Source organism: Bombyx mori, chromosome 24 (assembly GCF_030269925.1).
Source record: "Bombyx mori chromosome 24, ASM3026992v2".
Taxonomy (NCBI): Eukaryota; Metazoa; Arthropoda; class Insecta; order Lepidoptera; family Bombycidae; genus Bombyx; species Bombyx mori.
In genome coordinates this window covers 16,369,162-16,391,477 of record NC_085130.1, presented here as the reverse complement: position 1 = coordinate 16,391,477, position 22,316 = coordinate 16,369,162, and the positions used below count along the sequence as shown (strand labels likewise).

Sequence of the window (22,316 nt, the reverse complement as noted above, 5' to 3'; positions counted from 1 at the left end):
GGTTTGCACATCAGTGAAAATAATAATATTTTTTTATTTTTTTGGGTTAAGGTATACAGCGTTACTACGGTTCTTAAATGTTGTGAATGGACTCGTTATAACACAGATAACAGAACATAAAATGAATATATTAGTAGGCAAGTATTTTAACGTTTATGATAAAGTTTGCTCATTTGAGTGATTATTAGTGGCAACGTGGACTACATTATTTTATTCTTTGTAGCCTTGTAGCCTTTCTCAATATTAAAGGCACAATGTTAGATATAATAGTTTATTTATATATAGGCGTTGCTATATATAGGCGCTGTACATATTGTTACAATCGTGTTTCCTAAATCGGCCTATCCTGAAGTCGCGTCGTCCCCGGCGCGTCCTGCTAATCGTCCTCTTAGTTATCCTGAATCAACCTCCGCGGTCAAGGAGTCCTCGTTTGCCCTGACCACTTCGGCATCTGACGGTTTTGGGACAGTCTTGATTGGCTTATGCTTCGTTATCTGAAATATACAAATCCGTATAGAACCACTGTATAGATCGTTTTACAGCTTACTGCGTACTTTTGTATAAATTAAAAAATAATAATCGGAGAGCTCTCATAACCGTGATCCTCATTATTCTTGCTGATCCATGAGCTGCAGAAACGTTGTGCTCGCTGTTTCTGTGAATAAATCAGACAGAGAGCATCCCCTCTGTCAGAGCTGGCCGGAGGCACACTGAATCGTACGTCCCCAAACAAACCATTGAACAGAGGGATCACTGAATCGCATGTCCACAAGAAAATTAATGGACAGAAGCATCACTGAATCGTATGTCCCCAAACAAAACTTTGAACAGAAGCATCACTGACTCGCATGTCCCCAAGAAAACAATTAGACAGAAGCATCACTGAATCGCATGTCCACAAGAAAACAATTGGACAGAAGCATCACTGAATCACATGTCCACAAGAAAACAATTGGACAGAAGCATCATTGAATCACATGTCCACAAGAAAACAATTGGACAGAAGCATCACTGAATCACATGTCTCCAAGAAAACAATTGGACAGAAGCATCACTGAATCACATTTCCACAAGCAAACAATTGGACAGAAGCATCACTGCATCACATATCCACAAGAAAACAATTGGACAGAAGCATCACTGAATCACATTTCCACAAGAAAACAATTGGACAGAAGCATGATTGAATCACATGTCCCCAATCAAACCATTGGACAGAGGCATCACTGAATCGCACGTCCACACCATTGGTCAATAACGATAACTGGTACTTTAAGCTTTTCCGAGCATGACAACTTATAAGATCTGTAAGCGACAGGTGTGTCGTTCGTGGCTAATGGAAATTTCGCCAGTAGTGACGGTAGTCGAGGCAGTACCCGAAATAAAGTAGTCCGAAAACTTTTTTATCAACTCAGTGAGCTGTTCGAGTCCGGTGCCTTGAAGTGGAATGCGGATTTGTAACGTTTCGTCAACAGACGCAGTATGAACAGCTCGTAGATCTATTAAGATACTGTCTATCTTTGGTTCTTATGTATGTGATACCCTCACGGTTGTGGCTGTCCGTGCGTGCCTATGATTATGGGGGCAGTCATGCTAGTTCCTCCATGTGATTCAGTGATGCCTCTGTTCAATGTTTTGGTTGGGGACATGTGATTCAGTGATGCTTCTGTCCATGTGTTTTCTTGGGGACATGCGATCCAGTGATGCCTCTGTCCAATTGTTTTCTTGGGGACATGTGATTCAGTGATGCCTCTGTTCAAGGTTTTGATTGGGGGCATGTGATTCAGTAATGCTTCTGTCTAATTGTTTGCTTGAGGACATGTGATTCAGTGATGCCACTGTTCAATGTTTTTTTTGGTTGGGGACATGTGATTCAGTGATGCTTCTGTCCATGTGTTTTCTTGGGGACATGCGATCCAGTGATGCCTCTGTCCAATTGTTTTCTTGGGGACATGTGATTCAGTGGTGCCTCTGTCCAATTGTTTTCTTGGGGACATGTTATTCAGTGATGCCTCTGTTCAAGGTTTTGAGTGGGGGCATGTGATTCAGTGATGCTTCTGTCTAATTGTTTGCTTGAGGACATGTGATTCAGTGGTGCCTCTGTCCAATTGTTTTCTTGGGGACATGTGATTCCGTGATGCCTCTGTTCAATGTTTTGGTTGGGGACATGTGATTCAGTGATGCTTCTGTCCAATTGTTTTCTTGGGGACATGTGATTTTTTTTATTTTTTTATTTACAACTTCATATACTAGAAAGTGTAAAGGCGGACTTAATGCCATAGACATTCTCTAACAGTCTACCTTAGGGGAGTGCAGAGATGAAGCTTGGTAGGTGTAGTCTGAAGGTGATATTACTTAAACATATGTGTGTATGTATATAACATACATAATATTTATAGATACAAATACTCGTACTTAAATAAATACAAATACATAAATATATAGATATACATAAATATATACATATACATATCATAAATATATACATATAAAAACATATATAAACAAATATTATCAATTAGATGACTCTGCTAACTCTCTGAGAAACAGTTCTCGAACCTTCGTCTTAAACGCTTCACGTGTAGTGGCCGACCTTATTTTGAGTGGGAGCGCATTCCATAGAAGAATAGACTGAATTGTGAATGAAGAATGTAAAAAGTCAGAACTATGTGGAGGATTTAGTGATATCTCTGTCCAATTGTTTTCTTGGGAACATGCGATTCAGTGATGCTTCTGTTAAATTGTTTTCTTGGGGACATGTGATTCAGTGATGCTTCTGTCCAATTGTTTTCTTGGGGACATGTAATCCAGTGGGGCTTCTGTTCAATATTTTGATTGGGGACATGTGATTCAGTGGTGCTTCTGTTCAATTGTTTTCTTGGGGACATGTGATACAGTGATGCTTCTGTCCAATTGTTTTCTTGGGGACATGTGATTCAGTGATGCTTCTGTCCAATTGTTTTCTTGGGGACATGTGATTCAGTGATGCTTCTGTTCAATGTTTTTATTGGGGACATGTCATTGTGATTTAGTGATGTACCGTACTTATTTTATGTTGTGTCGTGTCGTATCGTGTCTTATTGTACTGCATTGAAATTTACGTGACCAACAGATTGATATGGTTCGTGTTGACAATATCCGCCTTCACCGGAGCCGTCTACTGCGCTCTAAGTCAGTACAGCCGCTACAACTCCGAGCCCGTCGTGGTATCCATGCAGAGAGACTACAGGAGCTGGTGGACTGCGTTTCCAGCCGTGACGGCCTGCTACCTTAGCAGGGTGCATCCGGATAAAGCTCAACTGATAATAGAGAAGTGATTTTCAAGTTAAATTTGAAATTAATCAAGACAAGAATTAAATTGCGATGCATTTGTAGCGGGTAGCTGTCATATAAGAGAATATCACGTCATTACGGATCCTCCCGATCCATTAACGGTGCTTTTAGGTACCACAAGCATTGGTCACCGCCCTCGTCGAACTCGTCGCTTGCGACGAAGGGCTCGCGAGTGAATTAATCCACAGACACAGCGCACTGAGTTTCTCGCCGGATCTTCTCAGTGGGTCGCGTTTCCGATCCGGTTGCTAAGTGTGAGCTCACCTACTAGTTAAAGTTACGCTGAAATAGTCTCTTAAGGCAATCAGCTTAGGTAGGAAAAAAAAGAGAATATATTCAGTATGTTAATAATGCATAAAAGATACATTAAATCAATAAAGAAAACATAACACACAGTGCCATGTATTTGACACACACACATATGTATATATACTCTTTGTTTATTGTCAAACTTTAGTTAATGCTTAAAGTCTGTAGTAAATTGAAAATAGGTTAATATTGTTTATCTCTCATATTATTTGTCTATAGTGTAGTCTTGGCGAAATCTGTGATTATAGAAGTATATAATAGTCTTTGACAATATAACCATAATAGGGTTTAAACTTATAATTTAAATTAATTATAGTCGAATTTCGACTACTGCGGGACCACTAGTAATTGATATGATTACGTCACTTCAATTATGCGTGCTGTAATGATCGTGGATCGTGATGTGAAATTACTGGCAACGTCACAACCGAGACGCCTACGCGCCTCGTCCGAATCACAGTTCGCGACTTCGCTTTCATTCAAGTAATGATTTATGCATTAATGATTTTGTCGTTGTAATTATTATTTTTATTTTATTATTATTATTTGATTTTTTGTTTTTTTGTTTTATCATTATTATTGCTTTTATTTTATTCCGAGATTGTGGCTATTATTTTTATTTAATAATGGTATACTATATGGAATATTAATGAATGTAATATGGATGCAAAATCTGAAGTAAATGAAATAAATAAATAAAATAAAATTTATATGATGAAATGATTTTAAAATATCGATGATTTTTAATGTGATACATATTTTATGATATCGCTCTCAATTCTGATTACAAGAGAAATTTGATTTAAGTATGAAAAATGAAGAAAACCTCAATACTACACACCGCACAAGAAGTTTCACTTCTTCCACGTGCACCAAGTTGCACGCACACAAATTTTTATTCTTACATAATTTTTTATCGCCTAAGTAGCTATTCCAAGTTACAAGAGAAATTTGATTTTAAGTATGAAAAATGTAGAAACCTTCTGATTCATCATCAGAGCATCAAGAACTTTGGCTACCACAATCCCCGCATTCTCGCAGATAAAAGCACGTCATTGACAGTCGTCCCACAGCAAGCCAGCATCGCAGCCTCAACAGGACCATCGCAGCCGACTCACCGCGCTTCCTGGTCCTACGGCACGCAACTTCACTGCCTCATCACGCCGCTACAGTTCATCGCAGCCCACGACCGGATCATCAACGCTTGGGGTCACACATCTCCGGTGTGGCAGCTCTGCATCACATGGACTACGCACGACACGCACGCAACATTCAAGCTCAGTCTCGACTCACCGCAGACTTCGAGCAGCACTGGCGACAATCACGCAGCATTCAGCTCAGTTTCGACTCCCTGCAAACTTCGAGCAGCACTGGCGACACGCACGCAGCATTCAAGCTCAGCCTCGACTCACCGCAGGCTTCAAGCAGCACTGGCCCTTGCAAACTAATCTCAGCACGGACAACGCTAACTAAAAATGACACGACCTCCAGTCTCGGAGGGGAGTGATGTGGCGGGTAGCCATCATACAACGCAAGATAATTGACAGATGCCTGAATCTCGCTTACGACATTTTCAAGATAAAGCGCATATATACAAGTTCCGAACAACAACATTTGGACCGTCGGTCTACCGAGCAATATCACCCGCTCGGTGGAAGATCTTCCGTTTGTAGTGTAAACGGTGGTGTAAACGGTAGTGTAAACGGCGGTGTGTAGTGTAAACCTACACTACACACCGCAAAAGAAGTTTTACTTCTTTCAAGTTGCACGAGCACCATTTTTTTTCCGACATAATCGTTTATCGCCTAAGGATGCTATTCCAACTACGCGCGGGCGTTTGCTAACACTAGCCCTAGCAAGAGCAGTGCTTCGCTGATTCTACCACCAAACCGACATCGCGACCCACCGAGAAGATCCCGCAAGAAACTTAGTAGGTACTTCTAATTGCGCTTGTTGGTTATCGAGGTGGTTCAGCAATAATAAATCGAGGAAACAAGAAAAGGCTTAGGTATATTTTAACGAGAAATCACAATGAACAAATTGAACAGCGCGTTGCGTCCGTTAGGCCATTAGGCGATCACAGACAATACCAGACATTACAAACATAGACAAACTATATTTTATTTGAGCGCGTCGCTAACAGCGCTTTTCTATTCTACTTTTATTTTATTTATTTATTTATTTATTAGGCTCACAATACACATCACAAGCTAAAAAGATACATACAAAACGCAAGTAAAAAGAAACAAAATCTGGCTTGCAACATAAGTGATGTGCGCACGACAAAACAAGACATATAGTGCTGAATTTGTACAACAGCGTTCCTTACAATTACGACAAAACAACACGATAACGAAAACTAATCTAACTTATAATGTAAGGGAAAAAGAAATATTCACAATATAATACACAAGTGCTCCGGCTCCGCTCGGGTCTTTAACAAAAATTTCAAGGAAGTATATTTGACGTTGTTTTGTTTTTTAAAATAAAAGAACACTTATTGTGGCATAACTAAAATATAATAGTTAGACATTTGCTGTCCCGACACTTTTTGTAAGTTATAATGTTTTCTACAAAGTCGTAGTACATTATTTTATTTTATGATCAATAGTTGTCGCAGGGCACGCGATATAAAGAATATTTTAGGTAATTTTTTTACACCTTGGGTTACATTATTGGAGTTTCAGTAAGGATCCCTAATTTATTTCAAAAAATATTATAGCCTATGTCACTCGGAAATAGTGTAGCTTCCAAACAGTGAAAGATTTTTTCAAATCGGTTCAGTAGTTTTGGAGCCTATTCAATACAAACAAACAAACAAATCTTTCCTCTTTATAATATTATATTATAGAATTATAGATTAGACAATTACATTAACCTACCTATTACTAACGTGGAGGATGCCCTTGAACATTTTTCTAAACGTAACTAGCCTACAAGTAAAAATATCCAACTTACTCTAAAATACTCTTCTTTCATGATTAGGCACTGGAACGTGACAGAAGATTCAGACCCCGGCAAGTACCAATACTACTACGATTTCATTGAACTGGTGGCTGATGTGTCGTTTAGAGAAAATCTGCAGAATTTCTGGAAGTACCAGTCAGACGAGACCGTCAAGGAATTGGATCTGCTGCAACTAGCTTTGTTCGTTCACCCGGAGATTGAATTAAATGTTGTTATGTCCCAAAAACAGGTCGGTTTTGATGCTTTTCCTCACAAAACAGCGAAACGTAGTCAATATTACGAACTTTACTGGTGGTAGGACCTCTTGTGAGTCCACGCGGGTGGGTGCCACCGCCCTGCCTATTTCTGCCGTGTAGCAGTAATGCGTTTCGATCTGAAGGGTGGGGCAGCCGTTGTAACTATACGGAGACCTTAGAACTTATATCTCAAGGTGGGTGGCGCATTAACGTTGTGGATGTCTATGGGCTCCAGTAACCACTTAACACCAGGTGGGTTGTGAACTCGTACACCCAACTAAGCAATAAAAAAAAAACGTATTCCCCTCCACGGTGTTTTCCGAGCGCTATGACTTGTTTTTCTTGAAGCGAGGCTTGTGGAGAGTACTCAACGGTAGGCAGTGGCTTGGCTCTGCCCCTGACATTGCAGACGTCCATGGGCGACGGTAACCACTCACCATCAGTTGGGCCGTATGCTCGTCTGCCTACAAGTGCAAAAAAAATGTAGCAGTCGTGATAGAAACGAAGCGAGATTACTTTAACAATATCATATCGAGGGGTGTTAAGTTATTTGGGTTAAACAACATTTTTGCAACATAACAAGAGAAGCCATTTAAAGTTAATTTTTTTTTATCTCATAACAAAAAAACTTCTTCAGTTATTTGAATTGAGTTAAACTTAATTGAAGTTCAATTAAAAATATTGAACTGTTGATGCTGTTATTAAATAAAATGCACCTTTAATTACAAAGACAAATTTGGCGTAATAGCCTTACGCCCCTCAATATAATAACTTTTGGCGCCATCTTGCTGTGGTTGGCCCTGATTGGTCGCATCTCGACAGACATTTTTTTTTTTCGTACACAGATAGTATTACCTTTTAGGCTCTTACCTCCTTACCTACTTCTTCGATAATAATGGAGTAATAAACAAACATTTTCGTTCTTCTAAAACGAGACCAATATTTGAATATCGAAAAGATGGCCGCAACTAGATTTTTTTTATTGTTGTAACCACGGCCCACTTGATGTTAATTGACCACTGAAGCCCGTAGACATCAACAACGTAACTCCCGCCGTCCACCTAAAGACATGATTTCCAAGTCTCAGTTTTTTAGTATTAATACGCGCTGGGGTTCGGGATAAACAAAAATTCTACCAAAGTACAACTCAAAACTGTATTTAACACTTATAGCACTTAACGAACATTTTAAAATTCTCAATTCACTTCTTCCGCTTCGCTTCAGATGATCCGTTCGCTGTTTCGCTTCGAGTAGAATCGATTACGATACGACATCCCTAGATTTATCGAGAACATTCTGGGCAACTCGAGTAGCTTCAATGTGTGTTTCCGCTAACTGAGAATAGATGGCGTTGTACTTCTCGGGCGTTCTCGATGTTACTAATTCCTTTGATATTAATTTCTGCTATTAGGCGATAGATGGCGTTACTCTTAAAGGCGTAACAGTATAATACAACGGTTGCCCCAGCCTTTAGACTGTAACGCATTACTGCTACATCGCATCGAAATAAACAATAACCACTTTCAGGAAGTTATTTGGCACCCGGTGATGACCGAAGTTGGAATGTGTCTGACATACAATTCGAAATACGCCAAATATCAACACATGCTTCACGACAAGGAATGGGTCCCGAGTGAGCTCCTCAAGTGTCACTATCTGAGTGGCCAATGCTACGTCAGGATCGACTCCGTAGACAATGGAGTTAGGGTAAGATATATGTAAACTGAAGTGACAGCGGGCAGGCTACACAGCGCGATCGGACGGCCGATGGGGCAGAAAGATCATCGAGTGGAGACCATGTAATGGCGAACGTAGTGTGGGATGACCGCCTACTAAATGGACCGACGACTTACTGAAAATCGCTGGGTCACGTTGGATGTAGTAGGCAACGGACCGGCCGCAATGGAGATTAGTTGGAGAGGCCTATGTTCATCAGTGGAAAGTGAACAGGTTGAGATGATGATGAAAATAAAACGAAGATTAATGGTACCACCACCTCACTGGGGGACAGTATTGTGAACCTCTACAGATTAGTACCACATTTCTATATATTTATGTCGCCTTATATATGTTCTGGTTTGGAAGGTAGGGCGCGTAAGCAGCAGGGATTCTCAAGGGGTCGATATCGATCATTTACATACTAGACATCAATCGAGGAAAAAACTAGATTTAGGATTTTTAAAGTATCAGTGCTTTGGGTGTCTTAAGAATCTGCTGTTTATATTTAAAAGGAGTGTTTTTGCCCAAAATCACGAATCCTTGAACTAGACTGTGTGACAGAGAAGCGAACGCGAGTCTGGGCTCATTCATGCCACTTAACAAAAGAGGATCAACAAAGAAATGAGAACAAAAAACTATAGACATACAGCCTTGATAGCACTCGCCAGCAAAGTATTCTTTCATGTCATCAATACCAGACTGGAAACTTTTCTGAATCCCTAAATAGTTGTTGAACATGCGGCATTTGTCAAGAATCGGGGCTGTCCCTTCAATTTTTTTTCGTTGCTTTCATCATTACTGAAGGTCGTCGCCCTGAAACTTGACCGTGGCCTATCTCGTGAGCTTTTTCCACCCCGTCCGGTTCTCAGCTTCTCGTAGGGCGGTTGTGACTGGCAACCCAGTTAGGATAGTTATTTGGCCACCTTGCCCTTGCCCCTTGTTCCTTCGATAGAAGGTGGCAGTATTTTTTCTTTGTCATTTGACACTTATCATTATATATAAGACAATTAATACTAAATATATTCTCTTGAATTATAGCCTATGTGTTATTCTGATGTGTTAGCTATAATATTGTAAAGTTTCATCAAAATCCATTCAGTAGTTTTTGTAAAGTAACAAACATACATCCATACATTCTTACAAACCTTCGCGTTTTTAATATTAAAATATAATATATATTATGTAGGATATATAACTGTTTCTTTTTATTTTCAGTATTTCATCCATTCACCTTTCGAAATTTCGACGGCCATTTCAAATCCGACCGGAGAAGTTTCACCCGGGGAAGAACTTATCATTGATTTTAAGGTATCAAAATAAATTGGTTCTTTTTTTGTTAATTCAACTGCGGCTTTAAAGGGCGCTTTTGAATCGGCTTATCTGGATAAACGCCATTTTATACTCAACACGGTTTTAAATTTAGAGTTTACAATACGCATATGTCGCGGCCTCATTGGAGTACAGTTTCATCGCTGTTAAGAGTCAGGGCGACTGTTAAAACGGTGTTAAAAGTGAGACCTTGAAACTCATGTCTCGCGGTGGGTGGCGGCATTTACGTTGTAGATGTCTATGGGCTCCGATAACCACGCCATATGAAGTACGCCGTGAGCTCATCCTCACATCTAAGCAATAAATAAAAAAATAGAAGCTCGGGTATTAGTCCATTCGGTGAGCTTAGTTAGCTCACTGAGTTTCTCGCCGGATCTCCTCAGTGGGTCGCGTTTCCGATCCGGCGGTAGATTCTGCGAAGCACGGCTCTTGCTAGGGCCAGTGTTAGCAACACTCCCGGTTTGAGCCCCGTGAGCTCACCTCACGTCAAGGAGAAGCTGAAATAGCCTGAATAAATTTAATCTTTATTTCCTTTTTCTTACTAAAACTCTGTTAGGTACTTTTAATATTAAACGTTGAAATGTGTAAATTGTTTTTTGAAGTGAATCTTCTTTAGGCGCATGACGGTAAAATTTTTACAGAACGTCAGGCAGGTATGCAACGGAAGTGACATCAAACTAATAATGAAATTAAGTACTTGTCAAATGTCAGTAGTAGTAGTTGTTGTATGTTTCCAACTGGAAAGGCAAATGTATCATACCATATAGCCTAATATTTTATAATTTTTTTGTGAAAAATGTTAATAAGAATTCAAATGAAATGAAAAGAATTTGGAACATTAACCAAATAGCATGAAATAAAATTAGTCAATTCAATTGGCAAAATATTAGTCATTTACAATTTGGAAATCTAAACATAATGTGACTGTCAACATTGAGGTTTGAGATGGACATTTGACAGACTTTTGGCGGGAACATATCTTCCTTTTCCCTTCCTCTAAGTCTTGGAAATCTAAAGTTTTAGATTTGTATAAATATAAGCAAGACTTATAAATTAGTTCGCCAAAAAAGTTTCACTTCTGACATGTGTACTTTGTACGCACGCACTTTTTTTTTTCGATTACACGTAATGTAATCTAAATTTAAAAATCAAGTACATTGCGTGCCGTACAAAAATCACATCGAAATCGAATCGTTTCCAAAATCGATACGGCTTAATATTTCATTCATATTTGTTTACATCCCATAAAACGATTTTTTTGTTCTACGCGCGGCATTATGTTTTCTTTAACCCTTTGCTTAGGCCGTGGAGATAGAAGTGTCTCCAAGCGTCAAGGAATTGAGGCCGGAACAACGCCGCTGCCGTTATCCCGACGAGAAACTCAGCGATTCCATAAAGGTTTGTTGATATTTATGAATAATAATCATGTTATTATTGGTTAATCTGTGCCTAGACGTAGAATGCATAATAATATTTACTATAGAGGGTAGAGGTAAGGAGGATCGTCTCTGTGTGTGAAAAAGTTTCCGTTAAAATCCGCTAAATAAGGGTGGCGCTACAGTAGCAACCGGGTAACATTTAAAAAAGGCGCTGAAAGTTATTAGAATAAGATAGAGAAATAAAAAAGGACGAAAGAACTGTAAGCACTACAAAATCACAATTTTTTTTTAATTTAAAGCTGATCAGAAAATGCATTCGATGTCTCCACGTTTTACAACAGCAATAATTTTAGGTTATATTAACGAAATTAGTTTGGACTACGTAAACATGTGAGGTCTTGTACATTACACCGTCACTAACTACTCTAGTCATTAAATATATAAAATTTCCTAACTCAGCATACTTCAATCAGTTAACAACTGCTCAATTCATATTATACCCTGTGCCTATGCTAGCGCCATTGTGGAGGATTTTTGAACTGTTATTTAGTACTGAAAATGGGACACTTTTTCAAGCTTCTCCTATATGGAGACGGTTTTCCTTACCTCTACCCTCCATACTTTCTTACCGTACCTCTCACTCACAACATAACGTTCCGTTTTACGCTCTTTTCATACGTTCCGTTCTTACGAATCCATTGTAACTGTATTTAAAAAGTTTTGTATTAATATTTAGGCATACAGTTTCGCTCTCTGCCAGATGCATTGTCGTAGTCGGATGGCAGTTATGTTCTGTGGCTGTAGACCTTACTTCCACGTCAAAGGAGGTCTGTATTCGTTCATTAATTACCGTAGTGAATTAGCTTAATATAATATCTTAGCTTGATTCAGAAGATCGATTCTATGGACCGATTAAAAATGGAGAAAATCATTATCAAACCGAAACATTGCTTACTATAGTTATCAAAATTTATTTTTATTCGTGTCTGTGTGTGCGTGCGTACGTGATAATTTTATTAATATATCAATGATTCTACGTACACCATAGAATCATTGATTTATAATAATAATAATAACTCTTTATTTATTTAACACCTTAATATGTACAGAGTAAAGTAATAAAACAAAAAGTCGGTATATAAATCGGCGGCCTTATCGCTGAAAGCGATCTCTTCCAGGCAACCTTGCAGGGAGAGGAATAAGTTAACTGGACGGTGCTATATCTTAATAAAGTTACATAAAAATATATACTTAAATACACATGTGAAAAATAAATACCATATAAGATAAACTTACATATGATTAAATACAAATAAATACTAAAAATATACAAGATAAAGTACAAAAGAAGTAGGAACTTATACAGTTATATCATAGGAGCAAAGTAGTGCGATTTCAATCTGGACTTGAAAATTTCCGGCGAGGACGATTGTTTAACGCTTAAGGGTAAGGCATTCCATAAACGAACAGCTTCAACCGCAAAGGAATGGTCATAAAATGACGTCCCGTGAGCCGGAAACTTCAGCCTTAAATTCTCCGATGACCTGAGTGAATGAGAGCTTGCAGTATGTAGGAAATCAAAACGTTCCTGAAGGTAGCGCGGGGACGAGGAATTAAACAGGACACTGTAAAAAAGAGACAATATATGAACATTCCGGCAATAACGAATAGGAAGCCACTTGAGCTTAACTCGATACTCAGAGACGTGGTCATATTTGCGTAAACCAAATATAAACCGTATGATAACATTTTGAAGCCGCTCAAGTTTATTTAGCTGGGCCTCGGTTAGATCAAGATAGCTGGCGTCGGCATAATCAATAATGGGGAGTAACAGAGACTGTGCAAGTGCAATTTTAGTAGATGTTGGAAGAAAATTACGCATTATGATTTAAAGAATTGTTTTTGAAATATAAATGATTTAATGCAATTTTAATTACTGCATATTCTTATGCATATTCTTCGATAGATCGGATCGGAGATTCGATAGATTCGGTACAGATTGTAGTTCTGACTTGGTGATTGATGGTTGATCGTAAAATGTCTGTCGTTTTTGACAGTTCAAGAATTAGTTGAAATTCGAAAAAAAAAAAACAAAAAAAGACAGGCGTTCTCAGATAAAAACCAAGAATTCGTCCTCTCAATGCTATTGGCCGCAGCTACAGAAAAAATATTAGTTCAACAACAACAACGAAAATATAAAAACAATACGACATTTTAATTTTTGTGGTCTAAGTCAATTAAATATGCATTAATAAAGATAACTCAAAAAATACCTGTCAGATCTTTAATAAAAAAATACGGGGCCCATATGAGAATCAGCACATTAAAAAAAGTGATCATTAAAATTTGTTCAATTATTAAAAGGTTTTGAGGTAAAAAGTACATAAAATAAACAGTGTAATTGATAGATTCCTTAGTCTGTTAAAAATTACAACCTCTACAGAGTCCGCCTTCATACCAATTCATCAACTGACAGGAATCTGTTATCTGAATATCTCTTTGATTGACAAACAACAGACCCTGTCAACGAATTTGAATCAATTTAACACAAACAAAAATATTTTCGTTGAAATCAATCAAATTCTTAAATCTCAAACATTTCGTACGCCATTTTGTATTCGCATATCGGTATCAAGATGGCGTCCCATGCGACGCGCAAGGCATGGCGTGTATCGGTCGTAACGTCGAGATCCTTATCAACATTCCGAAGAACCTCGCAAAATGTTCTTGCTTGCCCCAGTGCGCTGAGCTCAACTATTATTCGCATACCAAAAAGATCGTTGTTCGGTAAGTTTATAGTTAGTTTTGTAAGATTTATTTAATGACGGGTGATAATTCGAGTGAAATCAAGATTACGATATTGTTTAAAGGTGAATAGCAGGTTTTATGCTGCAATATGCTGAGGCTCGCATTATGATACCCTTTGCAATGAGACCTATGTAAAAATATTGTTGCCGTCAAAAAACATGTATTTTACGAATGTTTTATTCGCATTAGAAAACAGCTGACTCGTAGAGCCTTCCATCTAGTTTGGCGCGCATGTTATTATTGGTGTACGAAGTTTGAATTAAGTAAAAGCAGAAATGTTTGTACCTTAGCAATTGAGACGTCTTTCTTAAAAAGTACCTAGTCAAAGACTGTAATTCTGTAAACCATAGATAATATACTTAATTAGGACTGTAGACAAACACATTTTAGTAGTTTTCCAATTACAGCACAAGAGCGCATTATGCGGCATAATGCTCAACGTTGAATGTTCCAACTACAGCAACGCTTCGCACAATCGAGCACTCTCAAAAGTACTGCTCTCACGTGATACCCGCAATCGATACCGACTCAGTGACAGAAAATTGACAAGTGTTTTTTCTTTAAGTCGGCATTGATCGAAATTTTGGTTATATTATCGTTAGTAATATTATTTAATGTTGAAAAAAATTGTAAGGCTTTTGTTTTGTCGTAGTTTCTTAGAAATAATCAATGTTAATTAAAACTGTGCTAACTTAGCGCACTCTGCTGATGCATTTGAAAACTAATTCACGTTTCAATTAAGCTCCAGCATAATTCGGCATTGTGCGTCACTGAGTCGCATTATGCTCTGTAATTGGAAAACTACCTTTATGTATCTATATTTTGAAGTATCAGAAATTCACTGATTATAGGCGGATTTTGATCACTAAACGAACGCAAATTTAATTAATCCGGTGAGTTTTACATATAACATATATCTTTTTTGTAATGTAATTGAAAAATATTTGCTTCCGAAAACATGAATGAGAGTTTATCGGAGTCTGAAGAGGGTGCACTGGCCACCATCAGGGTCAACCTGATGCCGCCGAAGTTTCGCCTTCACAGAGATGTCATCTTCACATTAGAAGACCTATACGGTGCGTAAAAATATTATTTTGAAAAAATCGTTCGAACCTGGCTGTATAGGCTTAAACACCGTTGTATTTGTGTACCTACCTCAAATGTTTTATGTTGGTTTGCCAGTTTTTTTTTAGTAGAAGCACTAAAATATGGACGAAAGATGAAGCTAAGTAAAATTGCCATATTTATTTTTAGAAAATTTAATTTGTTTACTGCATACTCGAATATTATTAATTTCGTATTTAAATTTACCTAGTTTGATACGTAGCTGTGTTTGTGAATTAATATTAAATAGCCTTCGATTCGTAACTGACATCATATATTTTGAGCCAGCATGCTTCCACCATCCCCCAATTTTGTTAGTGGGACAGTCATCGTGCAATATAACTTTGCTGGCTACGCTGTGTAGATATGGCTTTAGATCTATGTTTTAACTTCTAAATCGGGCCGTCTTAAGCGTCTCAAACGGACCAAGGTAATAGTCGCAAAGGGTCAATATATGCAAAATAAGCCCGGAACTAAATATTGCAATTTCAAACTTATCGCATCATACAGTTTGGTATATTTATTAAATATATTTTTTTCATTGCTTTCATTGATAGTGAATGACGTCACGCCTTTAGAGACTTATTCCCAAACTGGACTATATGAACGCGTCATATTAAAGAGACACCGTGCGGGCTCAAAATATATCCTATTTGTAAATACCGTTTGTTGAGCGCACAGCACTAATACACAACTCTAGAATGCTTACAGGTTTTCTGCAAGTAATACTATTGTGACGTGAAATGTGTGATCAGTGTGCCTTTGCCTGCGTGAGTTCGAAAAAAAAAAACAGTATTGGTTGTTTTATGTCGGTAGGTACCTATTTTATTAGCAATATTGAGCACTATCCTGTTTAAGGGACATGTTGAAAAAGTGTCCACATGTAAACAGGGAATTATTGTTGGAAGACTCAACGAAATAGCGCTAGTGTAGGAAGTGGAAATGATATTGATTAAAACAGTTTTGACCAGAGCGAAGGGTGCTAGGTTCCAAAATTTATTACTTTTCGTGATTTGTGTAGTTAAAAAACATGCAGTATTTTAAAACTCAACTATTGATTTTTACTAACTACTCTTTACGTGTTACAAAGTGTTTCTTTCCTTTTTTAGTTTAATATCCTTCTTTAATTGCTAATGGCGCTATTTTTTAAATCTTTCCACTTGCTACTGTGGCGCCACCTTAAATGGCTTCCTTTCCTCGGACACTTTTTATCCTCCATAATTTAAGACTCTTGATTATATTTTGTCGGAGGGTAGAGGTTAGGCAGCTATTTTAGGTTAGGAACAAGTTAAAAAAGTTTCCAGTTGTAAGTAACAAATTACGACCCTAAAAGGCACCAAATTAACTCTAGCGTAGCAAGTTGAAAAACATATCGAGGGGTGAAAGGCTATAATTTATTTGGTATAAATTACATTTTCGGCAAACGTTCCAACTCCATAGCAATTTGAGTTAACTTTTACGCTATCGAGAACGCTAAAAAACTCGCACTAAGCACACTGAACGGTAAAAATAATGTTTTTTTGTTTAAAGGATGCGTTGGTTCATTCATTCATGGCTGTAGTGATATTACAGTCCGACTTCTATACAAATATATAAATCTACAGTGGTTTTTACGGATGTTCCGTTATAACTACTGAACCATGCATCTGAAAATACATGAACTTAATGGATAGACTAATATTTATATGAGTGTTGGACTCCCGAATAATAATGACAATAAATAATAATGTTAATTTTAAATGTCCAGCGAAGCGGGCGAGTGCGGCTAGAATTTATATAAAGTACAGAATTCTGTCGGCTTTTTTTCCCCTAGATAAGCTGCTAGCCTTGAGAGGCTATGTCAGCGTTACCCTAGCGTGTAGGTAGGATAAAAAAAGCTGCTAAGCTATAGATTTAAAAGCCAAATACGTCACAAGTACGTCAATGTCATCAGTGACATGGAACTATCAATTATTCCTCTACCAAAAATCGCTTATACCTATCTTCCTAAGATGTTATCACTTGCAGCGTCTTTAGGTGGCACCACAGCGCTGTTCGTCGGAGCCAGCGTCCTGACAGTGGTGGAGACGTTGCTCTTCATCGTCCGAAGATTGGTTTCTTTTGCGTTTAAGCGAAAGCTTTGCAGTAAAATCTAGTCTTAATACATTACAGTCATTGATCCTTGGAGAGATTAAAACAATAATGTTGTCTATCAGTTATCTTTCTATGCTTCAAACGTGCCATTGTAATGTAAGCCCACTGAGTTTCTGGCCGGATCTTCTCAGTGGGTCGCTTTTCTGATCCGGTGGTAGATTCTGCGAAGCACTGCTCTTGCTAGGGTTAGTGTTAGCATTACTCCAGTTTGAGCTCCGTGGGCTCACCTACTATTTAAGGTTACGCCGAAATAGCCTCTTAAGGCTATCAGCTTAGGTAGGAAAAAAAATTGTAATGGATCCATCAATAAATGAATCATTACCGATAATGTGTTTTATTTACCTATCTTTAAATTGGCTTTCTGTTTATTTTTTATGTAAAACTTCTTTAGTCGCGTTTAGTGTAAAATTTAACTCGTGACAGATTCGTTACGACTGGAGAGAAAAGATACAATTTAGGAAGAGCGGGAGTGAGAAAGTAGCAAGAGCGTCTCGCGAACCACTCTACCGTGAAGAGGGAGAAAGCGAGCTGGGTCGTTTCTCATAGACACATTCTGCTTACAGGCGTCGGCCACTAGGTGGCTTTTTATTAGTTTCGCATTGTTCCTGTAGATGGCAGTAACATATTAACCTATCTCATATTTTATTTATAATGAAGGATTTGAAAAAAAAAATACTAATTCTTCTATATATAATTTAAAATATATATATAAGTTAATTATAATAAGAAATCGTTACTCTTATAAACAGCATTCCCTATTACAAGAAAAAATTGATTTAGGGTTGAAAAATGAAGAAAACCACAATACTACACGCCGCAAAAGAAGCTTCGAAGCTTTGACGTGCATCGAATAGCACGCACGCGCACCATTTTTTTTATCAATCAATAGTCAAACAACTACATATATATTTGGTTGTTTAATAATTTCCAGTCAATCCTAAGATGCATGTTGGATGAATAAAAAATGAAAATCGTGCATTTTCTTTGATCTGTGATTGAGGACTTATCCCAATAAATAACCCAAGCTATTGTCATCCTAAAATTAATAACTAGATGTTATGCCGGCCACTCACCACACACTCAAGAGTTTTGAATTCTTTCCCAGACATCGTATCGCCATTTTCATAGTTCGTGACATCTACTGTGTAGCGTACCTTCATCATAGATTGGAACAACACCAAAGTGATGGAGTTCATTGAACTCCTGCAAAATGAATCGACCATGTGGGACCCTCAAAAGAAATCCCATAAAAACGGAATGGCCGTTAATGTCGCCTGGGAAAGAATTAAAAACTCTCTTTCTATTCAATGTTCTATTGGCGAATTAAAAAAGAAGAGAAATTCGTGAGACATTCGTAAACAAGTGTAGGAGAAAGCGCAAAGGGGTTCGCAAATTGAGCACCGAACCCATTTGCACAGCCGTTAGGTTTGCGAATGATTGTTTGACGGCCCTTCATGCCGCCCTTGCGCGCATGTGAATGGCCGGCATTACTGTCGGTTCATTTGTTATCAGTCAGAGAGAGAGAGATGAATTTTCAAAGTATTTATCAACGTAACAAAATCTCAAAATTTTTAATAAACATATGTATTTTTTTTCATGAAATTTTAACTGGTAATCATATACTACTTTATTCTCTATTTACTTATAGTGATTTAATTTTTTAGAAGCTAAATGATGACAATGATATTGTATTGGTTTCGAATTAAAAGTAATGAAATTGTTAAATACTGAAATTGCCACAGTTAAAGTAAAAGATTTGGACTTATTAAAATCGGTCTAGACTCTGATGCCCATTGAAAATTCTAGGATCGCTATGAAAAAATTTGTGTATTAGTAATTAGTACATAAATTTAGTAAGTATATTATTAATTAATAAACAACAAAACATTGACATTATCATGAAATCATGAAAAACGCGTGACGGTGCGAACGTTTAGTTGTTGTTCTTGATTTTCATTCTGATATTCCCTTGAACCGTTGTTGCACTCTTGCACTAACAAAACGTAAATTGTCAAAATGCTCCACCCTAGTCCGCAACTACCAATTTATTGATTTTCAAATAAACTGGAGTAATATGTGAACTCATAGTACATTAACAACGAAACGATCTCAAAAAGCGACGAACGAACGAATCTCAAAATGTTTTCGAAACTGTACACGATGTGCCAAATGTTTTGGAACAATATGTACTATTTATTTTCGTTTATAAACCTTTTAATTATTTATGTACATTTAGTTTTGCCCTTTGGTCTGGATGTCGGCTTGGCTTTTGCTGCTATGTATTACATCACCGCCCTGGAACGTCCTGATAAAGAGAGGGTACAGAAAATTTTTGGACACGATCCCTGGAGTAAAGATGAGGTTAAAAATTCTGAGGAAGTGGTGCATTGCATCGCTCACCGAGGAGCTGCACTTGACGCGCCGGAGAACACAATCGAAGCATTTAAATATGTAAGTTTTTTTTTTATAGCCAGTACTATTGTCAAAGAGGTTATATAGTTAATTTTCTATAGTTTCTATGAAAAGAAATAGGTAACATAAGGTTGAAAAAAAAATTTTTTTTTCTTAAAATAAAACTGTAACAGTAATTGATTATTATCAGACGATCTGCAAGCCCTCGTAAAGCATCACACTAAAATATTAATTTATATTTCATGAAGTGAAGTGAAGTAATTGATGTTCAATTAAAAATATTACATTGTTGATACTAATACCAAACAAAACAGGCCTTTAATTACAAAGATATAGGCTACCGGTATAGAGAAAAATAAAGAATAAAAGTGTAGCAGGATAAAAAAAATTATTACCAACGCATCCTATCATGCATTTTGTATCATTCACAGCTTGATATAAAGAACTGTTTGGAAATATCAGAAGAAAAAATTCACCTAACAGTTCACAAACATTCACAAATAATGGTTTGAAATTATTCCATATGGTTTAAAATTCCATACAAAATACTATTGCACTTAGGTATACCAAATGACAATATAGAGAAGAAATGAAAGATAAAATTTAAACTTAAAACTAAAGTATTATTTTATACTTATACTAGCAAACCCGACAGATGTTGTCCTGCATACACAAAATGAATAAATGAATGGATACACAAAAATTCATTAAAGTCGATCCAGCTGTTTAGTTGCGGTATAGATAAATAACCTAGATACTGACCGCAGCATAATTATATATATAAAGATATTGCACCTTTAGAATTGTTATGCTTTAATCCGATATTCTTTTCGTAAATGCTAAAAATGTTCTTGAAGAATTTAAGTTTTTTGATTTTAATACTTTAATGTATGCACTTGATTTAAAAGAGACGAAAAGAGTACATTTGACCTTTTCGGGAATAAAAGAATAATTAATGTTTTTAGACTCATATTTTTAGACTTATAGTCATACATGACTATAAGTCGTTCAAAGTATAAAAGTCATTTTCTTAACATTTTTAGTCAAGCCACTTCAAATATAAAGGTGCGATATATTACTTTTATTATATTAATATTAATAAACTATATATTATTACTATGGTATTATAATAGGTATAATGCTGTTCGTTATGTGTGTGTATGTGTATGTATACAGTGTGTGAGTGAATATAAAAACTTATTATTTTTTATTTTACTCGCAATGGACTGCACTTGCCTCAGGAGTCTACACCGCTCCTATTTGATACTCTTATTTATACTATTGTGTATAAATAAAGTACAACTTCTTCAAGTACTGCTTACCGTCGTCGACCATAACTTCCTAGAGTTTGATGAGCAAACTAACCCATAGACATAGCTCACTGAGTTTCTCGCAGGATCTTCTTAGTGGGTCACGATTCCGGTAATTGATTGAGCGAAGCACTGCTCTTGCTAGGGCTAGTGTTAGCAAATTCTCTCAGGTTGAGGCCGAGTGCTCACCTACTCGTCCCGGCGTAGCTGGAATAACCCCTTAGGTTACCTATAGATTGGGAATAGGTAGGAAACAAAAAAGTACAAACAGCATCCTTATTGATGTATTTCATTTACACCGTTTTGGAACTCACACTACATTGCTACTGGCTGACCCCCGACCTCCCGCCCCGATCCGATCAGTTAGGGCAGAAGTTCTCAAACTTATTTTGTCTACTGCCCACTTTGAGAAAAAATATTTTTTTAGCGCCCCTCCATTTTTTCATCTACTTAAAAGCCACTAGCAAGAGCTCAGTCGGTGTCTAAGGGTCCCTCTAGATGAAATTACCAATCGTCCCCCAAAGCCTGTGCACAACGCCCCCATTTCTTTCTGGGTCTCTTACCGCCCCCCTTAAGGCCTGCAGCGCCCATGAGGAGGCGTTATTGCCCACTTTGGGAAAGGCTGAGTCAGGGGAACCAAAGAAACCTTGCCTATTTGTAGTGCGTTGAACAAAACTGCAAGTTCGTCGAGATGGACGTGCGTTCGTTGCGAGACGGACAGCTGGTGCTGCTGCACGACGAGGGTCTGCAGCGTCTGACTGGAACCACGATCAACAACGTGCAGTGCGTCGACTGGGACGCCATAAAGGATTACAACGTGGCCGCCAATCATCCGAACAGGTCTGAAGATGTATCTTATATTGGTAGTGGTTGGAGGGGTCTTTTGACCTCGTCGTGGAGCTGCGACTTGGAACTCTAGTTGTTGATATCTGAGGGCTCCAGGAAACGCTTGATAGCAGGTGGGCCATGAGCTCGGCTTTTTACTGGTGGTAGGACCTCTTGTGAGTCCGCGCGGGTAGGTACCACTACCCTGCCAATTACTGCCGTGAAGCAGTAATGCGTTTCGGTTTGAATGGTAGGCAGCCGTTGTAACTATACTTGAGACCTTAGAACTTTAAAAAATTCGCACTAAGCACCCTGGTTGTAATTGGCACAAGGAACTTCTCACATTTTCGTCTACAGCGATCAGAAGCGCGTGACGAAAACTTTCACCGAATCTATCACATCAGATGTGTTGTTATCGGGCTTAAGAGAGATTGGGCCGCGTGTAATAAGAG

At 37.8% G+C, this 22,316-nt stretch overlaps 2 protein-coding genes across 2 annotated transcripts in view; both read left to right on the top strand.

The window, feature by feature from the left end:
- Window positions 1-2,137: 2,137 nt before the first annotated feature.
- On the top strand, window positions 2,138-10,062 carry LOC105841671 (uncharacterized). Its single transcript, XM_038019987.1, has 6 exons — window positions 2,138-2,169; window positions 3,113-3,313; window positions 6,628-6,838; window positions 8,373-8,552; window positions 9,780-9,872; window positions 9,988-10,062. The coding sequence occupies exons 1-6, from the start codon at window positions 2,138-2,140 to the stop codon at window positions 10,060-10,062; spliced, it is 792 nt and encodes a 263-aa protein (XP_037875915.1).
- Window positions 10,063-13,755: 3,693 nt separating this feature from the next.
- The window catches only part of LOC101745184 (glycerophosphodiester phosphodiesterase 1), a 19,675-nt gene continuing 11,114 nt past the window's right edge, over window positions 13,756-22,316 (top strand). Inside the window, exons 1-3 of the mRNA XM_012690642.4 lie at window positions 13,756-14,059; window positions 19,554-19,768; window positions 21,701-21,879. Of these exons, the coding sequence (XP_012546096.2) occupies window positions 13,909-14,059; window positions 19,554-19,768; window positions 21,701-21,879 (545 nt within the window). The 5' untranslated portion in view covers window positions 13,756-13,908. The remainder of the gene's footprint in view (window positions 14,060-19,553; window positions 19,769-21,700; window positions 21,880-22,316) is intronic.